Here is a 19,487-nt window from a genome sequence, read left to right on the forward strand (position 1 = left end):
TGTAAAGAGAGGGCCATCTGGAAGAGAACAGAACTCCCCCATTGACAGTCAGCTCCAAGGACCCAGATGTGAACAAGCCCATGTTGGTTATTCCAGCCCTACCCAAGCTCCCAGCTGAATGCAGCCACATAGGTGACCTCCAGTCAGGACCTCATGGGGCAGAAGAATGGCCCAGTGGGTCCAGACAACCCACGGTGTCATGAGAAATCATAAATCATTGCCACATAAGCCACCATGCATTGGAGCATTTGTTACCCAGCGATGGATGGCTGAGCAGCCCCAATGGCTAAGCTGAGCTTGGGGTGGGAGGTCCACACCTGGATCCCCTGTCCTCCTGGCACAGCCATTAACAAGGCCTGCTGCTGGAGCAGTTTATCTGCTTAACTGATGGGAACATATGACAGTCAAATGCTGGTGGCTCACTTAATTGCAGCCACGATCAAAGTGCTTCCAAGGTAACTTTCCTTTAGTGGAGCCAAGTTCTGCTTATTTGCATTTGGGTTCTGTTTACTCTGATGGAAGGAGGTGGCTGGCCTGCTTTCCCTCAGCTGATCTGTCCTCCAGCAAAGCCAGGCTGAATGACAGGTGTTTAGATAAGGGCCGTTTGCTCCCTTCCCAGGCCTTACAACGTGTTGCAATTGGCATGGGTCACACAAGGAGAAAGAAACTTGCTTGGGGTTATGACAGCACAGAGTCACCATGCAGTTATTTTTCGTGAAAGTAGCAAGTTCAGGGCTAGTAGGTAATCATTCTAGACCAGGGTTTCTTAATCCTGACACAACTGACACTCTGAACTGGGTAATTCTTCATTGTGGGAGGTTGCTCTGTGCATTGCAGGTTTAGCCACATCCCTGGCCCCTTACCACTAGATTCTAGTAGCACCTTGCCCAAGTTGTAACAGCTAAAAATTGCCAGATATCCCTGAGGCAGGAATGGAGGGCAAAATTGCCTCCAGCTGAGAACCGCTGTTCTAGAGGGAACTCAAAGACTCATAAAAAGGACACACTCTCAATTTGGGCAGAGAATAAAAAGTATTTGCAAAGCCCCCTTGAGGGAATGGGGAAAAATGTGGAAATATTAAACTTTCCAACCTGGGGAATTAATGATATTCTCACAAGCATTGGGGTCTATCAATTTAGAAGGCCAAGCCCTTGATCTTGGGGCTTGCATGAAGCTTGTTACTGCAAAGGAGAGGCTAAGCCTACTTATAACTGTGCCTGAGAGTCACCCCCAGAAGGCCTCCTTGTTGCTCAGATGTGGCCTCTCTCTCTAAGCCAACTTGGCAGGTGGACTCACTGCCTCGCCCCTACGTGGGACATGACTCCCAGGGGTATAAATCTCCTTGGCAATGTAGGACATGATCCCGGGGATGAGCCTGAACCTGGCATCATAGGATTGAGAAAGCCTTCTGGGCCAAAAGGGGAAAAAGAAATTAAACAAAATAAAGTTTCAGTAGCTGAGAGATTTCAAATGGAGTTGAGACGTCACTCTGGAGTTGTTCTTATGCATTATATAGAGATCCCTTTTTAGTTTTTAGTGTATTAGAATAGCCAGAAGGAAATACCTCAAACTGTTGAACTGCAATCAAGTATTCTTGAATTTTGAAGATGATCATATAACTATATAGCTTATTCAGTGTGACCATGTGATTGTGAAAACTTTGTGGCTCACACTCCCTTTATCCAATGTGTGGACAAATGAGTAGAAAAATGGGGACAAAAAGTAAATGAATAATGGGTGTGTGTGTGTGGGGGGGCATTTCGGGTGTTCTTTTTTACTTTTATTTTAATTTTTATTCTTATTCTTATTTTTGGAGTAATGAAACTGTTCAAAAATTGATTGTGGTGATGAATGCACAACTATATGATGATACTGTGAACAAATGATTGTACACTTTGGGTGACTGTATGGTGTGTGAATATATCTCAATAAAATTGCTTTAAAAAAAAATAACTCTCAGGGCTGCCCTTAGGAGGTACTTAATGATTATGCAGATAGCAGGCTACTAGAAACTCAAAAATATCAACTGTGCAACCCCACTGTAGTGCAGGGGACACCCAGAATGCCAGCCACTGGGCTGTAAATAGTGGGATTAAACTGAGCAATAAACTATTTCCTGCTTATTATTGTTGCTATTGTTTTTATTTTAAATTTGAGGGGCTTCACTTCTTTTTTTCCAAAAGGGATAGAGGCACATTTCTTCTTCTGCTTGATATTTATTCACAGAAAAGAAATGAAGCCTCTTTTGCAGCCATACTTCTCATAGTTGAGACGTTAAGCCCTCATTTCCTTCCTTTTAATATTTTTTTCACTTGTCTATAATTATCTAAGAGGAAACATTTCCTTCCAATCCTCTAATATCAGGATTGTTTCAACATTGATTTAGGAGAAAGCATCAAGATAAGGTTTCCTTGACTCTTGAATTAGGGCACCCAATAGCAGAAATACTTGGATGCAATTTCCACAACGGCAGCCATTATCATTTCAGTAACAATAATTGATTCAAATAGAGAATGAAGCAAACTCTATCATGACCTGCAGTATAAAAGTGCAGTTCTGGGTGGCTTCGTGACTGTCTTGTCTGCTCCGCTTAATTAAAAGGGGCAGGAAAATTCAGGAATAAGGACACCTTTGGGTGCTAAGACCCCAGCCCCACCCCCACCCCTCCAATTCTGCATCAGAAATTGCTTCACAGGTTATTCCCACCTTGAAGAAAAGGGACAGGCCTTCTGTATTCTGATGCCTTTCCGTGACCTTTGGCTGCTCCAGAATTTCAAAGATCTTTTGGGTTGGCCTAGTCAACGTCACAATGCTCCTTGCCCTGAAGTCTCTAGTGGGTGTCTATGGTGAATGGTCTGCCCAGATGAGAGTACCATCCAGTAAGGGGCATCTGGGCAGACCATCTACCATGGACGTCCACTAGAGACTCAAGGCAAGGAGCGCCATGATGTTGAGTAGGCCCAGCCCTCAAAGATCTTTGAAACTCTGGGGCAGCCAAAGGTCAGGGAAGGAATCAAGGCAAGTTAGCAATGCCCTTTGAGGACATTTCTGAGGGGGTCTTAGCAGATGTGCCAGCCTCTGGGGTTCTCTGCCTACAACTTAACAGCCCACATTGGTAATTCTACCTCTGATCCCTTCTTAATACCTATATCTTACTTATTTCTTCATTTAGCTAGGAGATGTCAGCTTTTCTCCATTTATCAGCTTGTTGTGGGCCTCCAAGTATTAAAATATCCCTGGTTATTTGCGTACCTGTAGATGCCTTCCACCAGGATGAGAATCTTTTTCCAAGCTCTGTGGATTCGAGGTTGGCCATAGATTATAGCATCTCTCAGGAGCTCCTCTAGGTTTTGCATGTCTTAAATAATATCAAAAAAGAAATTTGAGTTATGAGAGGGTCTTTCTTTCTTTTTTTTTTCTTTTTTTCTTTTTTCCTCTCCCCCATTTCCTTACTCCAGAAGGCTTCAGATATTTCAGGCTCAGGCTCAGACCAGAACTTGCAGAGAGAAGCAGAGAACACCTAATTCAGAGAACACCGGGAGAAAGTGAAAGTTCTATTTTTTTTTAGTAAAACTTTGACAAGATGAATAGTTGGGACTGTACTGGTAGGCAGTGTAAACCACTAGCAGGGATGGTTGGTTTCATGGGCTCTTAAAAGGTTCTCCTCTCTGGCCTTGGAGACTGAAATCCTACATTAGACGTGCATCTCTTTGGTGCAGGCTTAGTTGTCGGGTTAAAATTCACTCTGGGAGATGGAAATAACCAACACTCACCAATTGTTTAGACATGAGTGTGGAGAGGTCAGTGGAGTTTGCATGGTAGCAGCCTCACTTACCCTTTGGGACTTGAATTTTGGCAGTCCCCAACCTCAGAGGTTTCAAAACCTTAAGGAAGTTATCATTCCTTTGAAAGATATTTGGAGGTCTCTGGACACAATAACAATAGCTCATAATTATCAAGCCCTTTCTGTGTTCCAGGTACCCTTTGAAGCACATTCTTCACAGTAATTCATTTAATCCTCACAGCAACCTCACGGAGGAGGTACCAGTAGTATCCACATTTCAGTATTCAGGAAACTGAGGCATAGACAGGTTTGGTAAATTGCCTGAGGTCTCCAATCATAAGCAGCAGATCTGGGATTTGAACCCAAGCAGTCTTGTCCTGAGAGATGTTTTCCCTTCTTCTCAATTCTCTGATTATGTAGGGAAGGATTACAAGTAATACAAGGGAAAGATGTATACCCAGTAAAATATTCTGGCTAACTTTTTTTTTAAATTTTTTTATTGAGATTGTTCACATACCATACAATTATCCAAAGATCCAAAGTGTACAATCAGTTGCCCCCGGTACCCTCAGATAGCTGTGCATCCATCACCACACTTAATTTTTGTTCAATTTTTAGAGTCTTTTCATTACTCCAGACAAGAAATAAAGTGAAAGAAGAAGAAAAAAAAAAAAGAAAGAAAGAAAGAAAAAAAGAAAAGGAAACTCGAATCCTCCCCTATCCCTAACCAACCCCCCTCTATTGTTGACTCATAGTATGGTATAGTACATTTGTTCTGTTTATGAAAGAACATTGAAATATTACTAACTGTAGTATACAGTTTGCAATAGGTATATATTTTTTCCCTATATGCCTCTGTATTATTAACTTCTAGTTGTAGTGTCAAACATTTGTTCTGGTTCATGGAAGAGATTTCTAATATTTGTACAGTTAATCATGGACATTGCCCACCATAGGATTCAGTTTTATACATTCCCATCTTTTGACCTCCAACTTTCCTTCTGGTGACATATATGACTCTGAGCTTCCCCTTTCCACCTCATTCACGCACCATTCAGCACTGTTAGTTATTCTCACATCTTGCTACCAACACCTCTGTTCATTTCCAAACATTTAAGTTCATCTTAGTTGAACATTCTGCTCATACTAAGCAACCGCTCCCCGTTCTTTAGCCTCATCGTATATCTTGGTACCTTTTATTTCATATCTGTGTGTTTACATATTATAAGAATTAGTTCCTATCTGTGAGACCCTGCAATATTTGTCCTTAGGTGTCTGGCTCATTTCACTAAGTATATTGCCCTCAAGGTTTCATCATCAATTTTTTTTTTAGGATGGTTTTGTACACATGCCATACATTCCATCCTAAGTAAACAATCAATGGTTCCCTGTAGAGTCACATATTATGTGTTCACCACCTTCACCACTATCTATATAAGGGCATCTACATTTCTTCCACAAAGCAGGAGGAAGAGTCAAAGAGGGTAGAGAGGCAAAAGAAAGAAGAAGAAGAAAAAAAAAGACAGCTAGGAAGCAGCAAAAGGAAAGATAACCTTAAATCAAAGTAGAATAAAGAGTCAGACAATACCACCAATGTCAAGTGTCTCACACTCCTCCCCTATCCCCCGCCACCTGCATTTACCTTGGTATATCGCCTTTGTTACATTAAAGGGAGCATAATACAATGATTCTGTTAGTTATAGTCTCTAGTTTATGTTGGTTGCATCCCTCCCCCAATGCCTCCCCATTTTTAACACCTTGCAAGGTTGACATTTGCTTGTTCTCCCTTGTGAAAGAATGTATTTGTACATTTTATCACAATTGTTGAACACTCTAGATTTCACCGAGTTACATAGTCCCAGGCTTTATCTTTCCTCCTTCCTTCTGGTGTCTCACATGCTCCCAATCTTCCTCTCTCAACCATATACATAGCTACCTTTGTTCAGTGTACTTACATTGCTGTGCTACTATCTCCCAAAATTGTATTCCAGATTCACTCCTGTCTTCTATCACACTGTAGTGCTCCCTTTAGTATTTCCTATAGGGCAGGTGTCTTGTTCACAAAGTCTCTCATTGTCTGTTTGTCAGGAAATATTTTGAGCTCTCCCTCATATTTGAAGGACATTTTTGCTGGATATAGGATTCTTGGTTGGCGGTTTTTCTCTTTCAGTATCTTAAATATATCACACCATTTCCTTCTTGCCTCCATGGTTTCTGCTGAGAGATCTGCACATAGTCTTATTAAGCTTCCTTTGTATGTGATGGATCACTTTTCTCTTGCTGCTTTCAAGATTCTTTCTTTGTCTTTGATGTTTGATAATCTGATTATTAAGTGTCTTGGCGTAGGCCTATTCATATCTATTCTGTTTGGAGTATGCTGCGCTTCTTGGATCTATAATTGTATGTCTTTCTTAAGAGATGGGAAATTTTCATTGATTATTTCCTCTATTACTGCTTCTTTCCTTTTCCCTTCCCTTCTCCTTCTGGGACACCAATGATACGTATATTCTTGTATTTCCATTCGTCCTTAAGTTCCCGGAGACGTTGCTCATATTTTTTCATTCTTTTCTCCATCTCCTTCTTTGCATGTAGGCTTTCAGGTGTTTTGTTCTCCAGTTCCTGAGTGTTTTCTTCTGCCTCTTGAGATCTGCTGTTGTATGTTTCCATTATGCCTTTCATCTCTTGTGTTGTGCCTTTCATTTCCATAGATTCTGCTAGTTGTTTTTTTGAACTTTTGATTTCTGCCTTATGTATGCCCAGTGTTTTCATAAACACTACCTTTATCTCTTTTGCCATATCTTCTGTAAACTTTTTGAATTCATTTAGCATTAGTTGTTTCAATTCCTGTATCCCAGTTGAAGTGTAAGTTTGTTCCTTTGGGCCCTAACTTCATTTTTCTTAGTGTAACTTGTAGTTTTCTGTTGTCTAGGCATCTGACCTCCTAGGCCACCCCAATCAGGTTTTTCCAGATGAGAACAGTCTCAGGTCACAGAAGGAAGAAATATTCAGTATCCGGTTTCCCTGATGGTTTTTCTTAGAGGACTGACACACCCTGTGGTTTTCTGACTAACAGGTGTGCCTGTCAGCCTGTCATGGGCTGGTGTAAGGGGGTATGGTCCACAGCTCTCCTCCCCCAGGCTCTTCTGGCAAACTTTTAATGTTAAACATAATTAATAGTGACTTTTAGTTTATCTGCAATGATTTGTAGATAACTGGGCTTTGGCTGAGAGACTTATTGGTCTTGAGATCATTTGGAAAGGAATGTCTACCAACCCAACTGTGTTTCTTGTTCTGTTTTGAATCTTTAAAAGCTAGAGAGAGAGAGAGAAAGAAGGCAGGGGTTCATGCGCATGTTTTCATAGACATTAAATTTCTCCTATGTTTCATTGCACCTCCTAAGCTTCCCCTTTTTGAGGATCTAAAGCTGAATTGCTTTAGGTCTAGAATCCAGTCCTAATTTGAAGACTTGGGGATGCTGCTGAACTGTTGGCTTGCTTGTCATATAATGTTCACTGGGCATTAGAGCTGCCATTTAAAAGGCACACAGAAGGAGAAATCTAGCAAAGATTTATCTAAAACTGCACAGTCAACATTGGTTTTGACCACAGTAGACAAAGTTCTCAAGAAGCAGATGTTCACTGGTTTATTGATGTTCATTGGTTTATCACTGGTCTTGGCTCAAGCTAGCCGAGAGATCCTTTGTCTCGATGGGGGGGTGTCTCAACTCTGTCTTTTAGGCCCCAATCTGTGGTCTGGTCTTTCTTAGGGCTCCCCAGATCTGGGTGAATTCATCAGCAAATGCATTGCTGTCTCCAAACTGCTCCCCTTTTACCCCAGTGAGGGTACAAGGTGTTTATCTAAAATGGAGTTGTGAATACACTCATAGTTTTGTTTGTTGTTTCTTTCTTTCTTTCTTTTTTTGGTTCAGATACATTTGAGCAAACCACATTCAAATAAAGGTGCGCCCATGAATCGGGGTGGGATAGGATAAATCAGAATTTGATAGCCCAATACCAGAACCTCTTTACTTGGGAGGTCCTTGGTTAGTGTACTGCCGCCCTACCTGTCCCCAGCATCACTGCAGACTGGGTCATGGGTCTTGGTGTTCAGACAGTGTGTGATATGTGAATAGGCTGCTATGTTCTAGAACTCTGTCTTAGAAATCCAAGCATTAGTGATAATATACTCTTACACAGTCTTTGACTTGTTTTAGAAAACTGACAGAATAAATAATAAAGGAAGAAAATCTTTCTCCATTCAAATATTTAAGCCTTAAGTATTAGAAATATTCTCTCTATAAATAGATAAGGCCTTAAGTGTTAGAAATATTCCCCATTTAGGATGCTGTGAATAATAATATCTGGTATGAAAGAACCACTTGACACAAACAATGTCACTTTTCTTGCTTTAATAATTAGCCACAAATGAATTTGACATGGAATTGATCAATTTCACCATGATAATATGGGATCTGTGAAAGAAGAAATGGAAGAGACAGTGTGTCTTTATTTTTTTTCCATGCCAAGTGTGTTTTTCCTCTGAATAACAGGTACAATGAGATTCCTGAAATCAGTGCTACACCCTGTTCAGAAAATATTTCCTGATTGCTAAATTTTACAAGAGTCTTTTCAGTCCTCCTCCTATTTGTCATACGGGCAGCATTTGACACTATTAAGAGTATTACACTTCTCACCTCTGGTTTCAGGACACCCTGCTTCCTTGGTTTTTCTCCTACCTCCTGCCATTCTTTCCAGTATACTTTGAGAGAGCCATTTCCTCTTTTCACCCCTTTTCTTTTTGGTGTTCTTCCCAAATCCTTTTCTCTATTTTCTCATTATACACCAATCACAGATCTCAACCTACAATGTGAATACGAATCTTCTGGGGGAAATTTTTAAAATGCAGATTCCCAGGTCTCATCAGAGATTCCGAATCTGCTGGTAGGAGGTGGGGCTCCAAAATTTGCACATTTGGGGTCTTTGGACTCCTGGATCTATAACTCAAAGCCAGACCTCTATTTTGAGCTCCATAATTGTTTTCCAATCACTTTTTACACAAATCCACAGGTACCTTGAATTCAACCTCTCCATGAAGGAACTCGTGGCAGACTGTGTTGCTGGCCCCATTTCCTGCCCCTCCCAGCTCTAAGCCCTCTGCTAGGTGACTTTGCAGGTCTTCCCACCAAAGGGGAGAATATTTTCCCTGCTCCTTCATTTGGATTCAGCCAACGGATTTGCTTTAGCCTATAGAGTGCATAGAAGAGACTGTGTGCTAGTTCCAAGCCTCAGCTGTGAGGCCTCAGCTATTTCTGCTTTCCCTCTTGTGTCTCTGAGCTTGCCATGAAAAGCACATGTTCAGGCCAACCACTGTTGCCAGGAAAGGATGAGAGACACACAGAGCACACTTACTCCAGCCTACCTGCAGTCATAAGTGAGAAAGAAATGCTTGTTGCTGCATGCCCCTGAGGTTTCTGAGGTTGTTACAGTGATAGTTAACTATTACTATCCCCAAATGCCCTCCACGATCTAGCCCCTGCCTGTCTTTCTGATAGTTTCTCACTGTTCCCCACCCTACAGCCTTCCACTCTCCCACAGGCTCTTTTCCTCTCGTCTGACTGGAGAACTTCTCAGTCACCACTCAAGCCCCAACTCAAACTCTTCTAGTCAACAACACAGTGCAGAGTTAAAGGCTTTCTCTGGGGTGTCCCTGATGACTCATCTATTCTTCTTTTGATAGTTCACCATATGGCTCATTATTTGCTTTCATGCCTCTCCTCCATGGTAGAGGACTTGACCTTACTCATGCTTATCTTCCTGTTTCCATGCTGAAAGTTAGAGTTAAATATTTGATGGTTGTGATTCTTTTCATGGAGAAAGAATGCAGACTAGGAAACAGGAAAGGGAATAAGACTTTCCGATTTAAGTAAGAATTATTAGAAAGGATAATTGCCTCATGTTTGCAATAATATTCCTTTACCTCTTTTTTTAACCTTCTGCATGTTCATAAGAGCATGTTTTAGTGACAACTCCACCACTGACCACTAGATGGCGGTCAAGGAAACAAAAAGCAACTTTCTTGTTTTGAGAACTTCAGGGAGACTAAATCTTTACCTGTACTGATAGCTCTTTTTTCACTTTTGCTTTAGGCTGGGTTCCTAAGCTGTTGAAGGAAGCCACATAATTAGGGGAACTAGTCTCCTTTTCCTATAATCTACCACAAGCCTGTTAGACTCTAAATGGAATAGAGGACATGAATATAAGCATTCTTGTTTAAAGAGGTTTTTCCTTCTGGGACTTGAGATTTTTAAGTTTTTATACAGCAATGGCTCATGATAAGCATTGCTCCAATGCCACAGCAACAAAAACAATCACAATTGAGCTAAATCAGCAGTAATTTCAAAATGAATATTCAAAGATTTTGAAAAATCTGTAATCCAGAGGCAGCTGTATTGCTTTTGCATCATAAAGGTCATATGTATTAAAGGGTTAGTCCAGGATTAAGTTTAAAACACACACCACTAGTCCTAGAGAGAAGTTTCTCTCCATTCTTTTCATAACAAGCAGGGCATGAAAACAAGCCTTTAAATGGTCACGATGCATTTTATATGTTTTGCAGATGGAAGTGAGAGGAATTCCAGTCCCTTCATGGCAGGGAACTAACTCACTGTGTTCTACTTGAATGGAGACTTCCACTGGGAGAGGCTTTAGGTGGAACTTCCCCAAACACCCAGGGTCCACACACCACAATCCTTGAGCAAAGGGAAAACCAATCAGTAGTCTTCTCCTGCGGAGTACAAAGTCACCGAACCACGGAAGCTAGACAGGGAATGATCCATGGACCAGCGTTAGCATCCTTTCATTTCCTCTCTGGTTTTTAGGGTCAGGCTCTATAATGCCACAGCTGTGGGTTATGGAACCAGAGGATTCAGGGACTGTGGTTTATGTTCTGCAGGCTGTGTGGGAGTCTCCCATTTTAGCAAACCACAGGCTAACACCTGCGAGAGATTCTTACGTAATAGTGATGTTTAATCAGGCACTTTCATTGGCATTAAATTCATCTTCACAACTCCTCAGAGACGCAGGAAAGAACTGTCGGGTGTTTGTGTGTTTCAGATGAGCCAACTAATGCTGGAAGGTTTGTAAAACAACAGCAAGAGTTTCTTCTCGGTTTGTAAGAAAATTCTGAGACATGGAAACCAAAATGGAAAGAATACACTTGATGTTGCCGAGGCAGGTGCACAAACCAAGTGCTATTATCCAATGTTGTTATAAAGTTAGAATGACATACCACGGTGTGTAATCACCACAAATGTGAGCATCAGCAATCTTGCCGAAAATGTGAGCACATCAAGTCTAACTCACAAAGTCAGTCTTGTGAAAATCTGTGAAAGGCTTGAGAGGAGCGAGCTGGTGTGGCAGCGGATCAACACACTGAACTATCAACATGTAAAGCATGGTAGCTACGTTCTGGTTGCTGGAGCAAAGCGGATCTGGTCTTTCATAAGCATGGCTAAGTGGATTATTGCTTTACTCAGTACCTGGAATAATCCAACTCTTTGCCTAAAGTATAATTGGACTTAAGTAACAAATACTTCGTTACTTCAAGAGCTTGAAGCTGTGCCTGTTCTTAAACTCAAAGCCCTAAAAATATCAGCAGACTCCTCGATCTGGGAATGTCCCAAGTTTGGTTCTATGAGAAGAGGAAACACGGAAACCTGTATCTTCTCAGCAGGGTAGGTTGGGTATAGTTCAAAGTGTGTTTACCCAAAGATAAGAATCAGACATGTGGCTTCATTCTTATTTTACTCTACAGTGACAACACTGCTTCCCTCTGCCAGGTCTTCCCCCTCTTCTCTTGTGCAATGGCGTCTTTGTAGAAGGAAATTGTTGCCCGATTCCTTAGTGCTCTTAACCTCCTGGGAGGGATCCAGGAACCAGGGTTTGGGGCTGGCATGTCAAACTCCATATTCCATCTGCTTTCTTATTTCTCCTTTGTCATGCAAGGCTCCACAAAACCTACCTCCAGCTGCATTTGGAAACACCCTGTGGTTCCCTACTCCACGGGCTGCTTGCTAAAACTATTTTCATGCCTGCACGTAGTGAGCACTCCATAGACATTTCTTAAGTGACAGGATGGACGGATGATGAGTGAATACTCTTTTTTTACTGTTTCAAATTCCTTGCTTGCCATCTTTATCTCCACTCCTGTTGTTCCTTTTTATATACTCAGCTTCATCCTTCAGGATTCAGTCCAAATGTAAAGTATTAAACAGTAGGGACTTAAATATCTGTGAATGATGATGTTCTAGTTTGCTAATGCTGCCAGAATGCAAAACACCAGAAATGGATTGGCTTTTATAAAAGGGGGTTTATTTGGTTACACAGTTACTGTCTTAAGGCCATAAAGTGTCCAAGGTAAGTCATCAACAATTGGGTACCTCCACTGGAGGATGGCCAATGGCATCCGGAAAACCTCTGTTAGCTGGGAAGGCACATCGCTGGCATCTGCTCCAAGTTCTGGTTTCAAAATGGCTTTCTCCCAGGATGTTCCTCTCTAGGCTGCAGCTCCTCCTCAAAATGTCACTCTCAGTTGCTCTTGGGGCATTTGTCCTCTCTTAGCTTCTTCGGAGCAAAAGTCTGCTTTCAAAGGCCATCTCCAAAATGTCTCTGTAAGCTGAAGCTCCTCTCTCAGTTCCTCCACGGAAATTATCCAATCAGAGTTATCACCCACAGTTGAGTGGGGTGCATTTCCATGGAAACAACCTAATCCAAACGTTCCAACTTAATCCCCACTAATATGTCTGCTCCCACAAGATTGCATCAAAGATGATGGCATTTTGGGGGACATAATACATTCAAACTGGCATAGATGATAAATTCTTTCTTTTAAGATAGGCAGGGGCTCCCCCTTGCTTAGCCATTGGGAGAAAACCTAATGGCCAACTTTGGCAGGAGAGGCAAGTATTTATCTAAAAGTCACATTTATGGAGTCTCTCCTCTATGAGATCACTCAGGGGATTTCTGGTGCATTGTAAGTTTGATGCCTTTAAGTTTTACAAAGCAGTTTGGGTGCATGTTTTGGTTCAGGTTTCCTTGATGGTTCTTTAAATAGGCAGGCAGGTGTCACATGGTCTTTGGTAGATCAGAGAAGTGAAGTGATCTTGGAAGAGTACAAAAGGCAGCTGGTGAGCAGAAGGTCTGGACCAGGTTTGAGGGGAGGCCCATTAGGGGCAGGGCCTGCTTCCCTAGGGGGTCATGCCAGCAACCTCTGACTTTGAGGACATGAGAAGAGTGTCAACCGCTCCCCACATATATGTGTTGACGTCCTATCCCCAATGCCTTAGGATGTGAACTTATTTGGAAATGGGGTTATTATATATGGAATCAGTTAAGTGAAAATGAGGCCAGATTGGATGGGGGGAGTGGGGGGTGGCTAATCCAATATGACTGGTGTCCCTAGTGAAGAGGAAATCTGGACACAGACCCAAAGTGACACAGGAAGGGAGACTCCATGTGACGACTGAGGCAGAGATTGAAGCCCAAGGATTGTCGGCAAACCCCAAGAAGTTAGCAAGAGACAAGTAAGGATTCTCCCCCACAGATTTTGGACTTCAGGCCTTGAGGAACAGTGAGACAATGAATTTCTGTTGTTTTGAGCCATCCAGTTTATGGTCCTTTGTTTTAGCAGCTGCAGGACACTGAGGCTCTGAGGGACACGCAGAGCCTGGCAGGTGGGGGCAGAGTCAGCGCTCAGGCTCTGGAGAGGGTTCAGCTTGGAGGACGCCGATCCTCCAGGAGGGGCCTGCGGAACTAGACAAGAGATGCGACTGAGGAACACTGTAGGGGCCCAGTGGTCAGCGCTGGGTTTCCACGTCCAGGCCAGTGTCGCCAAAGGACAATCGAAGTCAGCGCTATCTGCGTTCACCTAAGCAAAACTGCCTGGCTGGGGTGAGGTCCAGGGACATGGAGGTGACTAAGTATTGTATGCGTCCCTAACCATCCTGGGGGCAGCGGGAGTTGGAAAAGGCTGGGAAAGGAGGTAAAAGAGCATCATGACTACAAATGGGGACTCGGAACCAGATTTCCTAGGTAGAGATCTCAGCTCTGCCTCTTACTAGCCATGTGTGTCTAACTAAGCAAGTCCCTTCACCACTTGGTGCCTCTGTTTCTGCGTCTGTACAAAGGGGATGGGAATAGCGTGTGCCTCATTGTATAGCTGTGAGGCTAAAATGATTTAGTGCATGTAAAACATTCATGACAGCAGGTGCTCGAAACTGTTAGCTACCATTAAAAGACATGAAGGAATGACTATGTTTATTAAACAACCTAGCTCAGGAGCCCAGGTCACACCTTGATATCTAAAAGATGGTGGCTTGTAGGGTAGTCCCACCAACATTCCTAGGTTTGACTTTCCATCCAATGGCAGCTGTAGCCCTCGTCCTCAGATGAGGTCAGGCTCAGAGTTCCCAAACAATGGGCTCTTTGTTCTTCCTTCTCTTGGCTTTTCATTGCCTCTTGGCAGAATCTTGGTTCTTCCTCACCACTTTTCTTTTCTTTTTTTTTTTTTTTTAAAAACCTGAATTCTTGGCCTCCCCAGCCCTCCAACCTCATGGCGACCCTCCTAGCTGGAGAGACTGCTCCTCTTCTCCAGGACTAGCTTGGGAAGGCCTTTGTGAAAGCTGACTCCTGAAGGTGTGGTCCAGAACTGGCAGCACTGCAAATTCCCAGGGAGCTTCTTAGGAATGCAGAGTCACAGGTCTCATCCCAGATCACTGTATCAGAATCTGCTTTTTAACAGGACCCCCAGGTGATACATGTGCACATTACATCTTGAGAAACATGGCTTTAGATCTAGTGTTTAGATAAGATGTCATTATCCACAAAGTGGGCAGATTCTGGGAGAAAATAACTCAGTCCTGATTTCCCCAAATCCCTGAAAGAAGATGTCTGCCTTTCCAGAGAGTTAAAACTTACTCAGGGTTAGAGGTCCTGGGATGACTCGGAGTCCAGCCCCAGAAGATGTTTTACAAAGGCCTTTACTTGATGTTCTGGTTTGCTAATGCTGCCCTTTTGCAAAACACCAGAAATGGATTGGCTTTTATAAAGGGGTTTATTTGGTTACAAAATTACAGTCTTAAGGCCATAAAGTGTCCAGGGTAAGGCATCAACTACAGGGTACCTTCACTGAAGGATGGCCGATAGCATCCGAAAACCTCTGTTAGCTGGGAAGGCATTTGGCTGGCATCTGCTTCCTCCCAGGTTGCGTTTCAAAATGGCTTTCTCCAAAATGTCAGTGTCAGCTTTCAACAGCCATCTTCAAAATGTGTCTCTAAGCTGCAGCTAGCTATGAGCTCCTTCTGTTTGAGCTTTTATAGGACTCCAGTGATTTAATCAAGGCCCACACTAAATGGGTGGGGCCACACCTCTATGGAAACATTCCATCAGAGGTCAGTCCCTAACCAAAGGTGTCGCTCACAGTTGGGTGGGTCACATCTCCATGGAAACAACCTAATCCAAAGGTTCCAACCTAATCAACACTAATCTGTCTGCCCTCATAAGATTGCATCAAAGAACATGGCTTTTTCTGGGGGACACAACATACAAGCCAGCACACTTGAAAATGCACAAAAATCATGGTAGAGAGAAATTTGATTACTCCTTTGTTGGAGCTGACTCCATAGCCTAGGCTGTGAAACGGGCTGGAGAGTCCATTTTGTGGCACTCAGTGAGTCACAAAGGCAACCTAAAAATTTGCCTTCTGTATCACTGCAGCTTCCAGAAGCAGAAAATGTAAGGAGATATTCTTAGCACTTAGGTCCCACAGCTGGGTCCTACACATGGCTTGGTACTGCTGGTCTTAGTTAGTGGTCGAAGAGTGGTAGCAAATGCTGTACATGCTCCACTTAAATCCCCTAGTCACGCACTTCATTGCAAACACTGGCAATTCTTTGTGCAAGAGCTTTTTCCTGGCTGTGGGAGCATACTGGCCTGAATGGAGAGCAGCCTTCAGCCATACACAATGGGAACTGGATAAATACCCCAGCTCCCTCATGCCTCGGGTGGAATAACATGGAGGCATGTTGACACTGGCTCCGAGATTTCCCAGTGGGATTAAGCTTCAGCTGTCCACTGTGGGAACCTGCTTGACAACATGCACTCTCTTGGCTGCCTTCCTTTCTTTCTCCATTCCCTGCTCACATCTGGGCACTTCCTGGGATCACTTCCTAAATAAATAACTGGTGCTCAAATTGTGACTCAAGGTCTGCTTCTGAGAGAAACAAATCAAGAGCAACAGACTTGGGTATGAATTTTGACACCTACCATCCATTATCTGCATTTAGTCACTTTGAGAATCAGTTTCCTTTTCGTCATCTGATGACAATAACTATGTATGTGTTCAAGTGGTTGTTAAAATTATATGAATAATTAGGTGAACACCTTAATGTTGTGCCTGGCAACAATGAATGCTGAATAAGTGATAGTTATCATCTCACTTATTGTCCACATTTGCTAACCAGGAAAAGCTAATCCATGGTAACAAAGGATTCTGGTTCCCAGTTTTGAATTTAGCTAAAAGTATACTCCTGAGTCCTTTACTTTTCCTTAGGGAGTAGTTTGTGGATGTTCTGATTTTGTTCCCTTTCAGAACTTTTCTTTTGTTGATTCTTCTCTGTTCCTCATTCTAATTTTGTAGGAAATAGAGAGGGGAGAGGGGGAAATGACTAGCTTGACGTGAGTAGCCAAGCCTATTCACACAGGATTCAGAGTTTATTATGTTGGTCTGACTAGGTTTAACTATACTTTAGGTATGTTTTTCCCATTCATAACTAAAAAATCCAAGGGCCCACAATTCTGATTAATTTATAGCTGCCCTAAATAACAAAGAGTTTCCATTGGTACTGAGCTACATAAAAATAGAACCTCTTCTCCAACAGTCAGGGAAGGGAACACCTTTAAGGTGCAAGCAGAGGGCACAAGGTAGAGGAGAGTCCAAGGGAGCAGAACATGTTTGGAGCTGAATGAATCTCATAACCCCAGGGTTTAAGAACATTCCAGTTTAGGTGGACATTCTTAAGAACCTACCTCACAAGTTATTAGCTGCTATCTGGCTGCCTGCATGTCTCTCTCACACAAAGGAAGGCAACTCTACATCTTCTGTAGATCTGTATACAACCTCTTCATTATCATTCCACTAGGGTTTAAGCATCGTTGTTTACTGAAATGTTCAGTATTTTCCTGGGAATAGCTGAGCAGGAAAGAGGGCTAGCAGCATCTGATGCCATACATATTGTAACTCCCTTAACTTCTCCCCCCACCATTTACTTCCTCATCCCCTCACCTCTCAGAAAAAGTCATTCAAAGGAACTTGAAAATAACCCTGCTCTCAAAAGTGGCTGTTTTCATGATGGAAATGCAATAGCAGGGAGAGTGTGCTCATGTTTAAACATTGTATTAAGCATGTTGGTGAGTGAGGACAAGGGTTTGAGTATCTGAGAATGAAAGTATATGTTTCCTATTGCTGCTGTAACAAATTACTACATTTATTGTCTTACAGTTCTGAAGGTCAGAAGTCCAAAATGGGTTTCACTGGGTTAAAATCAAGATGTTGGTAGGGTAGTGTTTCCTGCTGGAGGCTCTAGGGGAGAAGCCATTTTCTTGACTTTTCCAGCTTCTAGAGGTTGCCGGCTTCCCTCGGCTTCAAAGGTAGCAGTCAAGTTGTTCTCATCCTACATCACTCTGACACTCACGCTTGTGCTTCCCGCATCCACATTTAAGGACCCTTGTGATTACATTGGATCAATGTGGATAATCTCTTTATCCTAAAGTTCACTGAGTAGCAACCTTAATTCCATCTGCAACCTTAATTCCCCTTTGCCATGCAACATAGGATATTCACAGTTCTAGGGATTAGGACACAGACATCTTTGGGGGTGGAATGGTTACCAAAGAAAGCTAAAGAACAACAGTAGCTCTTTCATGATGGAATTTCATAGAGTAGATATTAGACTTCTGACCCTAGCTGCACACAATTCTCAGTCATTTAGGAAGGGCAGCATTTATACAGATGGTTCCAGGCTTCACCACTTAGCAGGTGTGTGACCATGGGCAAGTTGCTTAATCCTTCTAAGCTTGAATCTCCTCCCCTGTAAACTGCCACCTATTTCATGAGTGGGCATTAGGGTTAAATAAGTAAACTAGAGAAGGCTGTTAGCACAGTGTCAGGCACAGGGTAAAGCCTCAATAAGTATATTTTATATCTGTGTTTGAATAAAAATATGGAAAGAGTCTACACTGACATGTTGATGTTGTTGGCATCCATACTATATATCCATGGATAAGGGTTGTACTTCTGTTAACTGTTTGTGGGACTGGGAGTTGGGTGGTGATTTGCCCTTCTCTTCCTATTTCAGCCTCAGCCTAAGGCGAAAGAATCACTGCAGACCACCCTCCACCCCCCACAACCCCCAAAGAGAGGAGATACTGATGTGGGGGGTGAGAGCCTCACATTCCTTGGGACATGTTGTACAACTGGGCTGGAAAACTCTCTTATGAAGCATTAGCGAAATCCTTTTTCACTTTCTGACCCACGTGCTGCAGCCTTTCATGTTTCCTGTCTCCACGCAGACCAAGAAGGACTTGTGTCCTGGACACCCCAGCTGTCCTCCAACTTGTCCCACTTTGGCTTCTTTGCCAGTTATTGGGTGGGTAAAATAGTTGGGTAAAAGGACTCAGGGTCTGCTCCACAGAGCTGCCCATTTATATTTAAGGGGGAAGAAAGTAGAAAGCCACAGTGGCTGTCCACCTGTGCCCCAGCAATGGTGACCAGAGAAGCTATATTTGTTTTCTATTGTTCATAACAAATTATCCCAAAACTTAGAGGCTTCAACATCAAATGTTTATCATCTCAAGATTCCATGGGTCAGGAATTTTGGAGCCTTAGAAGGCTGATTCTAGCTCAGGAAACATGGAGGCTGCCGTCAGGATGTCATCTGCAGCTGTTGTCATCTCAAGGCTGGACTGAAGCCAAAGGATCAATTGAGATGACTCAATCAGATGACCCTTGGACCTCAGTTCCCTGCCATGCGGGCCTGTCTACAGACTGCCTAAGTGTTCTCACAAGTGATCCAAGAGAGAAAGAGAGAGGTAGAAGCCTTTGTCTTTAAAATCTAGTCTTAAAAGTGACATATCATCACTTCTGCTCTATTCTCTCGATCACACAGACCAACCTTGATAAATGCAGGAGGGGACTACACAAGAGTGTAATACCAGGAGACGGGGGGTTATTTGTGGCCATCTAGGCAGATGGTACCCTAAAAGTCTTAAGCTGGAGAGTAGGGGTTGCAAGTTCAGTGGTTAGTAAAGCTTGCACTTAGTTTCTTAGTTGGGTATATATGTGTGCTGGTTTGGATGTATTATGTACCCCAAAACGCCATTATCTTTGATGCCATCTTGTGTGGGCAGACGTATTAGTGCTGATTAGATTGTAATTCTTTGAGTATTTCAATGGAAATGTGACCCATCCAACTGAGGGTGATGACTCTGATTAGATAATTTCCATGGAGGTGTGGCCCCGCCCATTCAGTATGGGCCTTGATAAGTTTACTAGAGCACTATAGAAGCTCAGACAGAAGGAGCAAGTTTGCTACAGCCAAGAGGAACACTTTGAGGAACATGCAGGAGCTGGGAAAGGAGCTGCAGCTGAG

At 42.8% G+C, this 19,487-nt stretch overlaps 2 protein-coding genes across 2 annotated transcripts in view; one reads left to right on the forward strand and one right to left on the reverse strand.

Moving 5' to 3' along the window:
• TASP1 (taspase 1) overlaps nt 1-19,487 on the forward strand; it is a 656,132-nt gene that overhangs the window by 627,897 nt on the left and 8,748 nt on the right. The window lies entirely within an intron of this gene.
• SPTLC3 (serine palmitoyltransferase long chain base subunit 3) overlaps nt 1-19,487 on the reverse strand; it is a 171,090-nt gene that overhangs the window by 79,543 nt on the left and 72,060 nt on the right. Inside the window, 1 exon segment of the mRNA XM_037811845.1 lies at nt 3,253-3,358. Within this exon segment, the coding sequence (XP_037667773.1) occupies nt 3,253-3,358 (106 nt within the window).

The sequence above is a fragment of the Choloepus didactylus genome, chromosome 19, assembly GCF_015220235.1.
Source record: "Choloepus didactylus isolate mChoDid1 chromosome 19, mChoDid1.pri, whole genome shotgun sequence".
In the NCBI taxonomy this organism is placed as follows: Eukaryota; Metazoa; Chordata; class Mammalia; order Pilosa; family Megalonychidae; genus Choloepus; species Choloepus didactylus.